Source organism: Quercus lobata, chromosome 5, assembly GCF_001633185.2.
Source record: "Quercus lobata isolate SW786 chromosome 5, ValleyOak3.0 Primary Assembly, whole genome shotgun sequence".
Classification (NCBI taxonomy): Eukaryota; Viridiplantae; Streptophyta; class Magnoliopsida; order Fagales; family Fagaceae; genus Quercus; species Quercus lobata.
The window spans coordinates 77,118,359-77,135,006 of NC_044908.1; the positions used below are offsets into that span (position 1 = coordinate 77,118,359).

The following is a 16,648-nucleotide window of genomic DNA, read 5'->3' on the forward strand; positions in this document are numbered from 1 at the left end:
GATTGATTGTGCGTTGCAGTGTACTAAATGTAATTATATATGTGTGTACTTTTTTCTTTTCTTTTTTTTGAGGAAGATATATATGTGTGTACTTAAAAAAGAAAACTTTATCATTAAATAAAAGGAAAGTGTTAATTTGATTATGATTGAAAGAGTTGTTTTCCCCTTTTTACTAAAAAAATAATTATCACTCTGCACAAAAAGATAGATTACCCAAAAGGGTCCTATCACTAAATTCTAGGTGTATATTGAAAGATAGATTACCCAAAAGGGTCCTGTCCCTAAAAAATTTGAATCAGATTAACAGGTACTCTTAGAATAATTGCTAATAAATCATATTAAAAAAGTTTTATCACTACTTTCATAATAAATATAAAAAACTATTAGAAAAATTAATTGTTCTATCATTTTTCTATAAAATATTTTAAAAAATAATTATTAAACCAATACCCTTGGAATATTCGTTAACATTTTCCAAAAAAAACCTTTACCTAACTTTTTCAGCATATTTTAAAACATGCTTTATATAATTATTATGGTATTACATTATACATATTCAGCCCATTATAAAACATGCCTTTTAGGTTACTCTAAAGAAAGGAAAACATTCCTTTTAGGTCTCTCAATAAAAAAACCAAGGGAAAAAAAAAAATAATAATAATTTATGGAGCTTATAGTGGGTAATTATTTAAATGGTGGAATTTATAATTTGCATTTAAGTTGATTTATTATTTTTTGGTGACACATAGCAAGAAGATTGATTTGTAGTTTGTAGTTTGTACCAATAGTTATCTCCAAATTGTCATTACTTGCAAATTTACAATTCTCTAACTATTAAATCCTATGTTCCTTGAGTTTTTTTTTTCTATATTTATAACAGTCACTCTTCTTGTTTAATAAATCAAGTTGTTTGATATATGACTAATTTTTATATTTACGAATATGAAATCATGGAGTTTGGAAGAGGCATGATTAATTTGTTTGATTTTAGTAATTAGTTTTGGCACTAATAAGAGAAATTATTATTTACACCGGTAGGATTGCTGATGTAGTCCTCCCTAACCAATAAGATAATGTCATCTATGTAAATGTATGTGTAGGTTTACTAATCAGCACAAGGAATAAAAAATAAAAATTACTAGATGATATCATATTTGCATAAATAACAATATTTTATTGGTTGGGTGGTCAGGGAGATCCACATCAGCAGTCCTCCTGGTGGACCTAATAATTTCTCTACTAATAGGGAAAAAAAGTAAAATTTAGTCCTTTAATTTTAGTAATCGTGGTTTATGTTTAATACTATGATATCCTTTAAAATCTAGCATTAATGACTCTATATATATTATGGTATTACATTACACATAATTAGGAAAGATAATTAGATATATAGTTAGATGTCAATGAAATATATTTGGAAGTTTTAATACATATATATATATATATAGGCCAAAAACCCATTTTAGTCTCTATATTTTCACGCGATTCCCACTTTGGTCCCTAACTTTTATTTCCACTGATTTTAGTCCCTATTCTAGAATACGCGTCTCGTTTTAGTCTCTAGCATCACATCAGAGACAGAAATTGCACAGTTGGCAAACGGAAAAAATTAAAAATATTAAAATAATGCCCACTGTGTCCACTTGGCTTTCCACGTCAGCCGCTAAATTAAAAACAGAAATCAAAACCAAACCCAACAAGCACAAAAAATTTAAAACCCAGCAAATTTAAAACCCAGCAAGAACAAGATCAACAAAACACAAACCCAGCAAATTTAAAACCCAAAAAATAAAATTCAAACCCATATTTCAAACCCCCACACCACAAAACACTCCAGAATCCACCATACCCACGGCTACATCACACCCACACTGACATCGGAAGATCAGAAGCGTGTTTGTTTACTCATCGTTGTAATTCAAGGGCTTCCAATCGATTTTGAGCCGGAAGATCAGAATATCGCCGCACCAATTCTCAGTCTACCTCAACGCTGGTACAGGCAGAGTGGGAGGAGACGGCGCGAGTCGCCACCAGCGAAGACTGGTTCTTCCTCATGGTCTTGAAGTGATACGGCACGAGAGGCGGCGAAGAACGCAGAGCCGAAGAGAGCTTCACGAAGACGAAGACGAACAACAACAACAACAACACTACGATTCTTCTTCTTCGATGAGTTTCATACAAAAGAATGAACAAGAAACCCAAACCCACCAACCTACAAAACAATTTCCATGACCAAAGACCCAAAACCCAAGACCCACGATCTCCACCATGAAAGTACCTCCATGCAAACCCACATCCCAGGCAAACACGAGCAAGAAGAAAGCAACGTCGGCTAAGAGAGGAGATGGTTTTGTTGTCAGGTGAGGTTGATTTCGTTTGGGTTTGATAGTTTTGAATCTGAGGTTGGAGGTGGTTTGGTTTCAACTCTAAGATTTGGATCTAAGGTTTGTGTTTGGTTTCTCATAAAGTATAAGAAAATTTGGGTTTGCAGTTTTGAGTTTGGGGGCCGAAAATCTGGATTTGATTTTTGTGTTTGATGTTTTGGTGGTGTGGGGGTTTGAAATATGGGTTTGAATTTAATTTGCTGGATTTGTGTTTTGTTGATCTTGTTCTTGCTGGGTTTTAAATTTATTGTTCTTGCTGGGTTTGGTTTTTATTTCTGTTTTTAATTTTTTTATTTAGTTAGAATTAATAAATTAATTTTTTTAATTTAGAGGCTGACGTGGAAAGCCACATGGACACAGTGGGCATTATTTTAATATTTTTAATTTTTTTCGTTTGCCAGCTGTGCAATTTCCATCTCTGATGTAACATCAGGGACTAAAATGAGAAACGTTTTCCAAGATAAGGACTAAAATCGGTGGAAAAAAAAGTTAGGGACCAAAATGGGAATCGCATGAAAATGTAGGAACTAAAATGAGTTTTTCGCCATATATATATATATATATATATAATGGTATTACATTACACATATTCTTAGGTTACTCTAGAAAAGGAATAACACATTCCTTTTAGGTCACTCAATAAAAAAAACCGAGGAAAACAAAAAAGGAAAATAATATATGGAGCCTATAGTGGGTAATCATTAAAATGGTGGAATTTATAGAGTGCAAAAATATAACAATTTCCTATCCAAAAATAAATATTTTTTTTTTTTGAGAATCAAAATAAATAAATAATAAATAATTAATGACCACAGAAATGACTCTTTAATTTCTTATAATAAAAAAAAAATCACCACACACCCTTGATACGATGGTCACTCTACAAGTATATAAGTGCTTGTGGGGTGTAAGAGGTAAAGGCCGAGGTTCAAGTCTCTAAAAGGGAGTTTCACACACATATACAGTTAGATTAAGTTAAAGTAGAATTTCTATCTTGTATAAAAAAATAAAAAATAAAAATTGACACTTTTAATGGTTCTCAAAAAAAAAAAAAAAAAAAAAGGTTTTGCCGTTTTAGCATAATATCAGCATATTCTAATTTAAACTTGTCTGATAGAAAATATTAGCCTTTGGAATCTCGAGAAGGTTGATTTTAGTTTTTTCAAAAATAAAATCTCTTGTACGTGAAAAAAATAAAATCTCTTGTACGGCTGTACGCTAACGATCCTTAAAATAGAATTCTGCAACGAATATCCTAATGGAAAAATTAACTTTTTTGTTAAGAGATTTGTTATTATTAATTTGGAATACCACATCATTTATATCCTGACCTATAATTTTAAAGAAATTGTAGTAATGAGATCAAATTATAACCATTAATCAGTAACAATTTATCATTTAAAATTTTTCATGAAAATATTATGAACATTATATTTTTTGTAATTTTACTGTACCACAAGAAAATAGTGAGTCCCTTCACCACAGATCTCTTCAAGACTTACCCACTATCCCACTGCTTTCTCTCTTATAGAAAGCCACTATGTTCCCCCACGTCTTAGTATTACCACAAATTTCCGCCACCTGCAATAACTGCCCTTGTATTTCTCTTCCATAAACTAGAGATAAGTAACAATTAAAAATATAAAATAAAAATAAAACCTACTTAAACTTTTTATTTTATTATTGTGACTAGTAATCACAAACAAAACAGTAGGTACAACTGGTTCCAACAATTCCTAATTAACTCTCATCCTAATCCATACTGGTCTTTCTTTAATAAAAGATCAAAGTCCATTACTCACTAAACTAGATGTTATAAAAGACATCTCCATGGCAAGTTACTTTTTTTATATATTTAACAAGCAACTATTTATTGTTTAATTAACACCTCCTAATTTTCAATACAAAATCTACGGATATATATACATATAAAGAAAGCAATTATTTTACGTGCAAACCTATATAAAATAGTTTATTTTATTTAAAATGCTTATTATTTACAAATACAGATGTACCTGTAGCACATCTATAAAAAGTGAGGCTTAAAAAAAAACTATTGGTCCTAAAAAGGTGACTAATTTCTAATTTTAAACTTAATTAAATTAGGCATAATTGAGAAGTGTTACTAGAAGCATCATAGTAATTTTTGTTTTTTTATAATTATAAATAAGCATCATAGTCATTTCATTGTCCTTTGTCTAGTCGGTGTAATCATTTCTGTCGGCTTTCTCACGAATGCCATGCAAGACTACCTCCCTGACCTTATATAAGACTCCAGATACAGTTCATCTGGAGACACAACAAGAAAGAACAAGAGGAATTCTAAAACAAATGAAGATCCATAAATTTACATGTTTCATTCTTCCTCTCATCCTTTTCATTACCATCGGTCATTCTCATGCAAAACAAACACAACCCATCTCAGAAACCCTCACAATTGACCATTTCCTCAACAAAATTTATGAATATGGGAATACTCAGCAAACAAAATTCCAAGAAACCCAACTAAAATTCGCATCTCCTATGGTTATAGCTGGTGTTCTTTCCTTCATAGCTTCCTCTATATCTAGTGCAGGCGGGATTGGTGGTGGTGGGCTTTTCATACCAATTTTAACTATTGTGGCAGGCCTAGACCTCAAGACAGCCTCAAGTTTCTCAGCTTTTATGGTCACAGGTGGGTCAATTGCAAATGTTATGTGCAACCTGTGCACCACTAGACCCAAGTTTGGTGGCAAAACTTTGATTGACTTTGATATAGCACTTTTATCAGAGCCATGTATGTTGTTAGGAGTTAGTATAGGAGTTATTTGCAACCTTGTCTTTCCAGAATGGCTTATTACCATCCTGTTTGCTACTTTTCTTGCTTGGACTACCTCAAAGACTTGTAAAAATGGTTTGTCGCATTGGAAAATGGAATCTGAAGAGCTAAGGAGAAATCGTGGTGAAAATTTGGAAAATGGGTCGGTTGAAGATGGGACTTCTGATAGTACTAAAGAACCTCTTTTGGGTATGAAAGAAGATGGCAAGTCGAGGCTTCCATGGACGAAAATTGGGATCTTAGTTTTGGTCTGGTTTTCCTTCCTCATTCTTTATCTTCTTCGTGGCAATCGGTATGGACAGGTAAGGCTAACAATAATTTCATTGAATTCCATTTTTTAGTTTAATTTACTTTGCATCTTGAGATTAAATTTGATGATTAGAAATCTATGCTCCATTTCAAACCTTTTTTTATCTTGATGGTCCATTAATTAAGTAGAATAAAAGTACTACTTGCAACCTGATGACTTCACTTTATATTATTATTTTGCAATATCAAGTGGTGGACCATTATATATGTTACTTTTGCTAAGTGATGTGTAGCTATTGTGCTTTTTTTTTTAAGTAAATCTAGAGGTACAATCCTATCAATAGAATTGCATCCATGTAGTTTGGGAATTCCCACTAGCTTCGTGGTCCCTTGGTTTCAAAAACCATCCTTCACAAGGGAAATTGCATTTTGGGTCTCTTAAAATATTTTATTTTGTTGTAAGTTGCAACTATCTTTAAGTTAGGTTTTTCTCTACAAAGCTTAATTCAAGTTATATCTAGTTCAAAGTGTATCTGTGAAATGTTAATATATATGGTCCATAGGGAACTTTTCATAATAAAGTATATGTAGGGTCTATTTGGATACCGCTTATGGTTGAAAATTGAAAACTAAAAATTAAAAACATTGTAGCAAAATAATTTTTAAATGTGTAAATAGTGTCGTGGGACCCAGTTTTAATGAAAATTTTGCTGAATTAGATAACTTGTGGGTTCTGTAAACAATACATGGGACCCACTAACGGAGACGCAAACACGCTAAAATTGAAATTGCAGCGCAATCCAAACTCTCTCAATGGCAAAAGTCTCTTTCTCTAAACCAATAGAATAGAAAAGGAAAACAAATTATTTGATATTTTAGTCAGAAGAGGATCAGCTTTAGGATATGCACACCCAAAAAGTGAGAATAGCTGTCTACTTCTTTGTTTGTTTTTTTCAACTAGAATATCAATTAAGACGACAAATCATTGATTAAATAAACTATTGAATTGATTTGTGAACTTTCTGGCTCTAAAAATATCAAAATCATTGATTTGTGCAAAGGTTCAAAAACCATATCCTAATTTTATATGCATAAGTTCATATATGACACACTGGTGGTGAATCTGGTGACTGGTACTTATTTTTTCCCTTTTTTCCTTTTTCTATTTATGTGATTTACTTGTTGAACAACATATAGTAAGGATTCTAAATTTTTTTTTGTCCTACACTCTCAACATGTGACCCTTTGAAATATGTGCAGGGTATAATACAAATAGAGCCTTGTGGAGTGCTTTACTGGGTTATCTCATCATTGCAAATACCCTTAGCTTTGATTTTCACAGCATGGATCCTATGCAAGAAGGAAAGCAATCAACATCAGACTTCTAACGACAAGGTCATTGAAAAAAAATTGAAGATTGACTAATGTTGTCCATGATTTACCTTTATTAAAACATTTATATTTCAATTAGCCTAAACTTTATTAAAACATTTATATTTCAATTTGCCTAAACTTGTACTCTTTGTTTAGGAGGAAGATCTTATTAGAGATGGACCATCAAACAAGATGATTTTCCCTTTAATGGCATCATTAGCGGGAATGTTGGGTGGCGTCTTTGGAATTGGAGGTGGAATGCTTATAAGCCCACTTCTTCTTCAAGTTGGGATAACGCCAGAGGTAACATCTAATTCCATCGTCAATCATTTTCACTTCATCTTGTTTCATGTTAAATTGCCAGGAATACTTATTTTTGCTTTCATATCTTGATGCAGGTAACAGCAGCAACTTGTTCTTTCATGGTGTTCTTCTCAGCTACAATGTCGTCATTTCAGTATGTATTGTTGGGCATGGAACAGACAGACATTGCCCTCATCTTGGCCATAGTCTGTTTTGTTGCATCACTTCTTGGATTGGTAGTGGTGCAGAGAGCAATTCAAGAATATGGAAGGGCATCTCTCATTGTATTCTCAGTAAGCATTGTGATGGCTTTGAGTACCGTCCTAATGACTAGTTTTGGGGCACTCGACGTTTGGAGGGACTATATATCTGGGAAATACATGGGGTTCAAATTGCCCTGTTAAGAATAAATTTTGTAAATAGGTTCCTATAATAAGACCTCAGTTTATGGGAGGGAAACTCTCATTGTATTCTAAGTCAGCATTGTGATGGCTTTGAGTACCGTCCTAATGACTAGCTTTGGAGCACTCGATGTTTGGAGGGACTGTGTCTGGGAAATACATGGGATTCAAATCGCCCTGTTAAGAATAACTTTTGTAAATAGTTTCCTATGATATGTTCTCAGTTGAGGGTAGTACGATATGCGTAGGAATGTGTTTTCAAATGTAACGCGGCGAGTACTAATGAAACAAATTGCAGTGAGAAATAAGAGAACTACTAAATACATGATCATGTATTTTGTGTCAGGCTTTCAATTCTGGAACTGCGTATTAATCATGTATTTTGTGTCAGGCTTTCAATTCTGGAACTACGTATTTTGGTCTCATTTTAGTATTAATCCTTTTAAGTTTTCCAATGTTTCACAACTTCCTTAGACTTCCTGTTATAGTAGATACACAAGTTTTGGGAGTCTAAAAATTAGAGTTAGCTTGATTGATTTCTACATAATGTCGAAATGAACTAGTTTATTCTTCATACTGATTCTGCTATTGTGTGCCTTCGTATGCAGAAAACAAACCATAATGTGAAATTCCACAGCTCAATCAAACTAACATTCTCATTGATCGCACAATTAGCAAAACACATGCTTGACATGTTAAATTTGGTAATTAGATACCAAAATTGGCTGATAAACTTGCAATTTATCCCTAAACATTCAATGGCATTTCCAACTTCCCAAATCACATTTATCATCCGCCTAATCCAGTCTTAAAAATGCAACCTTCATCAAAATATAAATAATAAAGAAACATTAGGAACAAGGGCTTCCTAATGCACAAGGATTGCAGAGCAAAAAATGAAGCCTGCTGCCTTATGCAACTGGGGGACGGAGAACATGGTCTTGTGAGGTATCAACAGAAGCCGGTGGCATGAACTGCCACATGGAAACTCCAGGGTACCCCATAAATGGCACCAACTTGCTGCCAACAACTTGGCCTGGGGCAGAAAGTGGAGCTGGGATTGCAGGAGGATGAGGCAAAAATCCTGGTTGAGTACTCATAGCTTTTACATTCTTCTCAAGGTTCTCTTTCTCTACCTTTAGCCTTTGCTTCTCATCACGAAGCTCATTCTTTTCTGCCTATACAAACAAACCTCCACTCAACATAACCAACAAGAATTGAATTTGAACGTGGTCAGTTTTATTTTATTTTTTGGATATCCTTGCAGCTATCAGGTATATATGGAGTAACTCCTAAAAACAAGTGTGATTTCATATGCCTTCCAAAATGAAAAAGAAAAGGAAAATACAAAAGGTTCTAGTTCTACCAGTGTTATTACAAAACTTTTACAGACTAACGTGACCATGAATGTGATTACTAATTAGTGTCATATTAACAAAACTGATTGGTGTCTTGGTCGGATAATAATGAGTATCATTAAAAGCGAACGTCATAGGTTGAAACTCTCTCAAAAAAAAAAATAACATAATTAATAGAGTTCTGATATTTTGTTTTGTGTTCAAAATTTAACACATCAGTTTATATTGCTATGTTGTAAAATTATTACCATCCTTAGTGTCATTCAAAAGTAAAAACTGAAATATCAAAGCGCACCTTCAACTCATTAATCTTCTCCTGCAGATCCATTTTTGACTCTTTCAACTTCTCGGCTTCATCTCTTAATTGAGTCAACATTCTCACAGCATCACCCAATATAACAGCCTTGTCCATTTTAGGAGGTCTTCCTGGGTCTAGGATAGAACCCAGTTCCATGAACCTTAAGATAATTCCAAAGTCAACATCAGAGACAGAAACAGAGTGAGAAAGAGAGAGAGAATCAGAAAATTAACGAATTAGAGGATGCCTGTCATTCAATCTATCCCTCCTCATTTTCTCCCTGCATGCCTTGGAACCAGATGTAGAGCATGATCCAGACCTCACCCTGTACACAAAATATGAAATAAGAAATGGAAAAATACATTTTATGATCTCCCCCCTTCCCACAAAAAGTTAAAGAGTACAAAACATGAAACTTTCCTAAAGATTAGTTCCTATCACCTCATCTGCAAAATGTAAAAGGCCACATATAAGCTATACATTCCCTCCTAGCCAATGAAAAAATGTCATGTCACTGACATTTTTACATTTTCCCTCATTTTGTCATTTATTCATTCATAATCAAAAACTAAAATACAATAAATAGTTTTTCTAATTTCAGGATCATCATCATTTTTTGGCTATGTGGGTGAAGGAGCACAATTAATTCATAATTTGACTAGTTCAAAAAAGTTGTGTATTATTACAAACTAAGTTTTAAGGAGATCCTGTGAGCTAATTGGGATTAGCATATTTTGAGTTCTTAAGGTAACTCTGTCATGGAATTCTTAAAATCATTTCCAACCATTTTGAAAATGAGTTGATTAGATTCTGTTATCATCAATAGTTGCCAAAATGGTGATAGTCAATATTTGTTTAAATGTTGATGACATGATAAAATTTAATCAACTTATTTCAAAATTGATTGATAGAAATTTTAGGAACTCTATAGCGAAGTTATCATAAGAACTATTAAGGAACTTAATCCATTAAATCAGACTTTCACAATAAGAAAAGAATAGCAATGAATCAAAGTAAGAAAAGGAAAGGAGGAGCAGGGCACTACCAGATTCATTTCAAATCTAGTGACATTTCTTTTTTGAGAAACAATCAGCTTTAAGATAACAGATCTAACTGTACCACAATGAAAGAGGGAACTAAGAGAAAGGGGGAAAAATCAAAATAAAAAAATTACATAACATAACCAAAAAGAAACTCAAACACCCTAAAAACTGCTACTAGCCAGTAATGGAAGACAAGATATACTGTACTTACTACTTAGCCAACTAAAGTTTACCTTTTTCGAGAGCTAATTTCCTTTGGACCATCTGAATTTGGAAATGAGTCATCAATCTGCTCCATACTGAGAAAATAACAAGAGAAAATATGAGCTTGTCCATTATACAAGTTTTTAAAAAACTAAGTAGATAAGTGAAGTTAATCCCGCTCAAGATACAGCCCAGGTTTTCATGTAAAGGAGGAAATAAAATGGAGTTCGAATAGATTGCAAGTACGCTATTAGATTCATGAAATAAATTCGTAACAGTGAAACAAGTTGTCTCCATTCCACTTGAAATGGAAATGATCTTGATTCTCTAATTACAAACTGCACAAGAAATGCAAAACCCCTAAAGTTGGTGTCTCCCAAAGATCATGTCACCTCATTATAATCAAAGGGGTTAGAGATCCTAACTTTTGCCAATAACATAAGATTCTTTAAAATCCTCTGACTATCACATAATTACAAACTTCTTAAATTGAGGAGTACTAGGTTTCAAGTCAATAATGAAACAGTGCTAAAAACAAATCTTATTCTGACTGGAAGCAGCTATTATTTTTATATTTTTACAATGGAATACCAAGTCCTAAATGACAGCATCACTAGAAATGACTACCATAATCACTAATATATTCATAAATCAATATGTGTAGACCGCACACGCCCATGCATATGATTCTCATGCTGCTTGACAGTTGACACATTGAAAGCTTCAAATGTCGAATTTTCATAAAAGTCAAAAACATCTAAGGTATTAAAGTAGCCCTCCTTGCCTGCATTATTACCAATCACCCATAAAACATAAAGATAAATTGAAAAACACCCAGAAAATCACAAAAGAAAAAAATATATATATTAAAAAAAAAACCTTAAAATAATAATAAAAACAAGGACCAAACCTAGTGTCAAATTTTTTTGAACGAGCTATGAATCTCAACATATTAATCAGGATCAGTCACATATATTAAATTATTAACAAAAAAAAAAATGTAAATAAAAACCTTCATCATGGTTTATATAGAAAGTGTTACAACCTAAGCATACAAGATTATTTGTACAAAAAATTATAAGAGAAAGAAAAAAAAAAAGTCAGTGTATTATATAATTGGCAAATAAGTAATGGGACAAGAAAAAAAAAAGTAAATAAATACATTAAAAAAGAGAGTAAAAAAGGAATTAAGGACCACCTGAGAGAAGTGGGGTTGGAGAAAGAAAGATGAGGAGGAGGAGGAGGAGGAGGAGGAGAAGGCCAAGTAGTAGAAGCAAAAAATCCTGTAGGGTCAAGGAGAGAAGTGACAGAAATGTCCTCCATAAGATTATATTCATCAAACATCCAAATGGTGGGGTTTTCATTTCCTTGAGACCCCATTTCTCTGTGTTCCATATTGCCGGAAATTCCAAGATATTCCGGCGAGCCGTCGTGGTGGTACGTAGAGAAATGATGAGCAGAGACTAATAAGAATGAAGGAATGAGTGAAGGAGGTTGGTTCGGAGTTTTGGTCAACGGTTATGTAATTGAGTGGCGTTAAAGGTGGTGGTGGAAATATTGGAATATATGATGATGGTAGAGAAGCACAATAACAGGAGTGTTTTTTTGAATCTTTTGAGAATTTGTAGAGAGAGAGAGAGAGAGAGAGAGAGTTCTGATAGGTCACCACTTCCACCACACACTGCTCCCTTTGCGTCTTACACGCATGCATTCATAACAATTTTTTTTTTTTTTTTGGGTCCTGTTGTACAACAACAACAACAACGTGTTCTACTGTATCTCACCCCACTTGTTTTTGGTGGGTGTGTTTGTGTGTTGGGTTGGGCTTGTTGTATCATCTTGTGTTTGGACTTCTTTAAGGCTCAGAAACTTTGGATGGATTTTGAAGTTACTCACTGAATACTTGGGCTTGAGCTTCACAAACTACCCAAGTTTCAATTTTGGAATTGAAAGTTGGATACTACTTTGAAAATCATATAAAAAAACAATTAAAAAAAAACTTTGAAAATCATATAATATAAATAAATAACAGATTTGTTTTTTTTTTTTTTAAAGGACTTCACCATCCAACTTTTATTGATTAATATTATTTTAGTTGCAGTCCATTAGCTAATTGATAGAATAGATAGTTAATTAGTTACAGTATCACTATTATACTATAATTTAGATAAAACTTTATAATTGTAGTACTTAATTTGAATCATGAAATCCATCCATTTCAAATGGAGATGATCATATTCCCTCCAACAATGAACAGAACCTCATTAAACCTTTCTAAACTCATTTATAGAGACTATGTCTGGGGAGAAAATTAACAAGCAATTTTGTTTCATGGCACTTGGTTTAAACCTGTCCAGAATACCGTATTTGCAGCCAATCCAAAATCCCAACATGATATTAATCTGCACAGATAGGCAACATGATATTAATCTGCACAGATAGGCAGGGGTTTTTTGTCTGGACTATTAGGAGTAATAAACATGTAAACAGCCAACTTTTCTTGTATTCACCTGTATTTCCTGCTTCGAGGCATGACCTTTAACTCAGGGCACCAAACCAAAATCCAGAAATAAAAAACATGGCCAACTTGATTTAAAAGGAAGGAAGCACTTTTACACTTATGAGATTGAAATCACACACCCACAAAAGGCACACCAACTTATCATTTGTCTTGATGCTGGACCACCACAATCACATATTTTACATGTTCAAAATATATACAATACCAAATACATATACATACATTAACTAGGCAACATACACACGAATGGACTGAACAAAACTATCTATCCTTTTCCTTATCTCTTCTGGATTGGCACCAACAAGCTTGTCAACCGGAGCACCATTTTTCATCAGCACAAATGTGGGCATGGCCTTTATCTCCAATTTGGTTGCTGCCTCCTAACCAATCAAAATGCAAAAATATATTATGTCAAAACATTATCAACAAAAATATTTCCAAACATCAATTTGGGGAATCTTAGATATGAGGTTTAAGTGTATCCATTAAATGATTGTGATTGCCAAGCCAATCTGGATTTTGTATTACTAGCTACTGAAAGTAAGAAGATATTTTATCTACACATGCCCATATACCCCCAGATTAAAGCTTGGCTATGGTGGTTAAAATGACTTGATTATCTTGACTTTCTGGAATTGACAAAACTTTCAACTTAGTTGTTGGTCTAGTGCACGGGCAAAGCGTCCAAAGTATGTGCTTTAAAAGCCCAATCTGGGAGTGGCAGGGTTGCAAGTTGTTCCACCTTGAATAAGACCACATCAGCTCAAAATAAAGGCATCAAAAAGTAATTGTACTATGGTTTCTCCTTATTTGTTTTCCATGTGCTAGTGATTGATTTTTTTTTTTATTGTTCAAATGCCTATCCTTTGATCATGAGCACATATCTAAGTAGTTGGTAGCACATAATCACTCTAAATATGCACATAAAATATCTCTGAGGACTGATTCTAATATATGTATATCAATATTAGGCTAATAATTTAGCAGGCACACATCTGAACAACTGAAAAATGAACGATTCAAGCTAAGCACACACCAGAACATTTATGTAGAAAACAGAATAATGTTAAAGAACAAAAGATCCCACAGCACCAAGAAATATAGGGGAAAAAAATTTGTACCAGTGAAACATTACAACATCAGGCCCTATTTGGTTCATATCTTATCCATATCTCATAATTCATATCTCAATTTTCATAACTCACAATTTACAATTCATAAATTCATTCTCATAACTTATAATTCTTTAACTCAACTCCAATTCTTATTTGGCACTTGATATTTCCTTAGTTTTTGTTTTGTAAAAAGCAAAATATAACTCAGTTGGTGGGCCTTTAGTATAGTCCCCTCCTCTTTAGTAAAAGAGTAAATAGTCAGTTCCTCAAAAAAAAAAAAAAAAAGGGAGCAAATAGCCCTTGGGAACCTTGGAGTAATAAATACCATTTGACTTGATGAAACAATTCATCACATGTGGGTCCCAATTTTGTGTTTGTTATTACGATTTTGCCACTTAACTCAATTTTCTAAAATCTAAAAACTCACAAAACTTGTTTTCATATCTCATCACTCATTCTCACTTTTTTTTTTAGTATTGAGTAATGAGAATTGAGAATAAAAATTAAGCCAAACAAGAAAACCACTAGTGGGGTCCACAAATTTTGAGTGATTGATGGAAATTGAAAATTGAGTGATGAAAATTGCTAAACCAAACACCCCCTCAGTATCCCAAAACGCAAGAATCCAAGAGTTTGATGCTGACAGGAGAAGTCACTTAGATGAAGCAACTAAATTGACAACAACGGATCAAAGATGCCAACTAGCCTCATCTCCTAAACTCAATTGGAGCTTCCACAGCCAATGTTTTCTGCAGAGAGACCTTTCACGTGTTTGCCTCAAAAATGGAAACTTGATCATCATTTACAATTCAGTTGGTGGATCACTCATCATTTCCCCAGTTATTGACTCCTTGTGCCCAAGATTAATTAATGCTACCCCTGATCAGGCTTAGCTGCACTACTGCTTTTTGTACTAATCATTTTTATATCTCGGGCAACCAAAGGTACGAAACTAACCAACAAAACATTAAATATTTCATGCACAGTGCATACAAACAAATAATATTATCATACTAAAAAACCCGTCCACATTTAATTCCCAAATTAATCTATATTATCGCAAAGGATGAGTTTTAAAAATAAAATAATTTCCCATTTCACATTTGGTGAGTTTTCTTATATAAAATTTACAAAGGCACTTCATATTTATGGCTGTGGTCACACGCGTTCACAAAGCACATTCCTTGTATCACAAGAAATCAATCTTTTCTTTATTATTAAAAAATGATACTTATCCACGCCATTACATATAGAAATGTAGCTATGTGAAGAGGAATCTAGCAATTTTTTAATGGTTGAAGCAAGAGCCACAAATCTTTGAAAAGTCAACTTCCAAATTGTACATAACATATCATTCTGCACTCAATACGGGGAGTAATATGCTATATGCTTTTAGATAAACTATTGTTTCAAAGCTGATATGACAAACAGTGAAGCAACAAATAAATCAATAATCATTTTTTTTTAACAAAAATTGGATGAATTACCTTAACCTCATCGACATCAACTGTGAGGAACAGAACATCAGGGAAGCTTGAAGCCAACTCTTCAAAAAACGGGTTCATTGCCACTGAAGGTATGCACCATGCAGCAGTGAAGTGTATGACAATCTATAATACCCATCCCACCAAGACAATAACTTTAATAGCCACAATTCCATTAACATCATCAAGAACTTTATATATATATATATATATATAAAGATACTCATGAAGAAAGTGAAGGTTTATATTTATTTTCAAGACCCAGAAAGGGGGAGAAAGAGTTTGTGTAGTTTAATAGTAGTTTGAAAATTTGTGAAGTTGATGAGGAAACTTACAGGGGTGCCTTGATTGGTGGCTTGGGTAACATAGAAGTCCCATGACTCCAAAGAGTCAACCTTCACAACTCTGGTCTTGTTCTGCTGCTCTAGGCCTTCCATCTCCTCCTCCTTTTTTCTTTCGTCTTCTTCTTCTTCACCTACTCTAGAAGCTATTATAAAACGAAAGTATAAAACTGAGTCCCTAAAATATGAAATGTTTAGAGTTGGACCCACTTTACTCTTAGATGGATATGTACGACAGCTGCAAGCAGAGAGGATCAGTTTGTCTTTCCCATGTTTCCTTTTCTCTCTCTTCGCTTTTGGTCCAATTATTAATCTGCGTGGGTCACAAAATTTTTCTTTTTAACTTCTTTCTTTTTCTTCTAAAAAAAAAAAAAAAAAATTATTTATCTCTCGTTATCCACTTTTATTAAAAATAATAGTAAACTTGTATTTTTATTGTCCTTTTATATTTTTCTTTTTTTAATATAAAAAATTAAGAGAAAAAAAAGATTTAAAAACCAGGTTCGGTAAAAATTAAAACCTAACTTTTTCTCAAATGAAACTCACACACGAAAACTTTGTGTACTACTATTGTCACCAAGACTTGTCTGGAGCTTAAGTTGACTATCTGAAGCATGAAAATGTTGTTTGATCCCTTAACTGTCACTTAATACTAAATTTTGCCATTTCAATTGCAGACAACTTGCCAGTGAACACTGGATTTGAGGTGGGACTGGTATTTCTCAAAATCTCTGGTGAGTGCATCTCAATGAAGA

General features: G+C 33.3%; 3 protein-coding genes across 3 annotated transcripts; 1 reads left to right on the top strand and 2 right to left on the bottom strand.

The window, feature by feature from the left end:
• Nucleotides 1-4,595: 4,595 nt before the first annotated feature.
• Nucleotides 4,596-7,886, top strand: LOC115992325 (sulfite exporter TauE/SafE family protein 2-like). The gene is made up of 4 exons (XM_031116479.1): nt 4,596-5,504; nt 6,712-6,846; nt 6,982-7,128; nt 7,224-7,886. The coding sequence occupies exons 1-4, from the start codon at nt 4,620-4,622 to the stop codon at nt 7,530-7,532; spliced, it is 1,476 nt and encodes a 491-aa protein (XP_030972339.1). The 5' UTR covers nt 4,596-4,619; the 3' UTR covers nt 7,533-7,886.
• Nucleotides 7,887-8,162: 276 nt separating this feature from the next.
• LOC115988720 (transcription factor ILR3-like) lies at nt 8,163-12,078 on the bottom strand. Its single transcript, XM_031112332.1, has 5 exons — nt 11,631-12,078; nt 10,462-10,527; nt 9,433-9,510; nt 9,183-9,345; nt 8,163-8,707 (listed from the first exon to the last, which is right to left on the bottom strand). Exons 1-5 carry the CDS (start codon nt 11,825-11,827, stop codon nt 8,441-8,443), a joined length of 771 nt encoding a protein of 256 aa, XP_030968192.1. The 5' UTR covers nt 11,828-12,078; the 3' UTR covers nt 8,163-8,440.
• Nucleotides 12,079-13,002: 924 nt separating this feature from the next.
• Nucleotides 13,003-16,254, bottom strand: LOC115989344 (thioredoxin-like protein CXXS1). Its single transcript, XM_031113016.1, has 3 exons — nt 15,888-16,254; nt 15,556-15,678; nt 13,003-13,333 (listed from the first exon to the last, which is right to left on the bottom strand). Exons 1-3 carry the CDS (start codon nt 15,987-15,989, stop codon nt 13,181-13,183), a joined length of 378 nt encoding a protein of 125 aa, XP_030968876.1. The 5' UTR covers nt 15,990-16,254; the 3' UTR covers nt 13,003-13,180.
• Nucleotides 16,255-16,648: the final 394 nt, after the last annotated feature.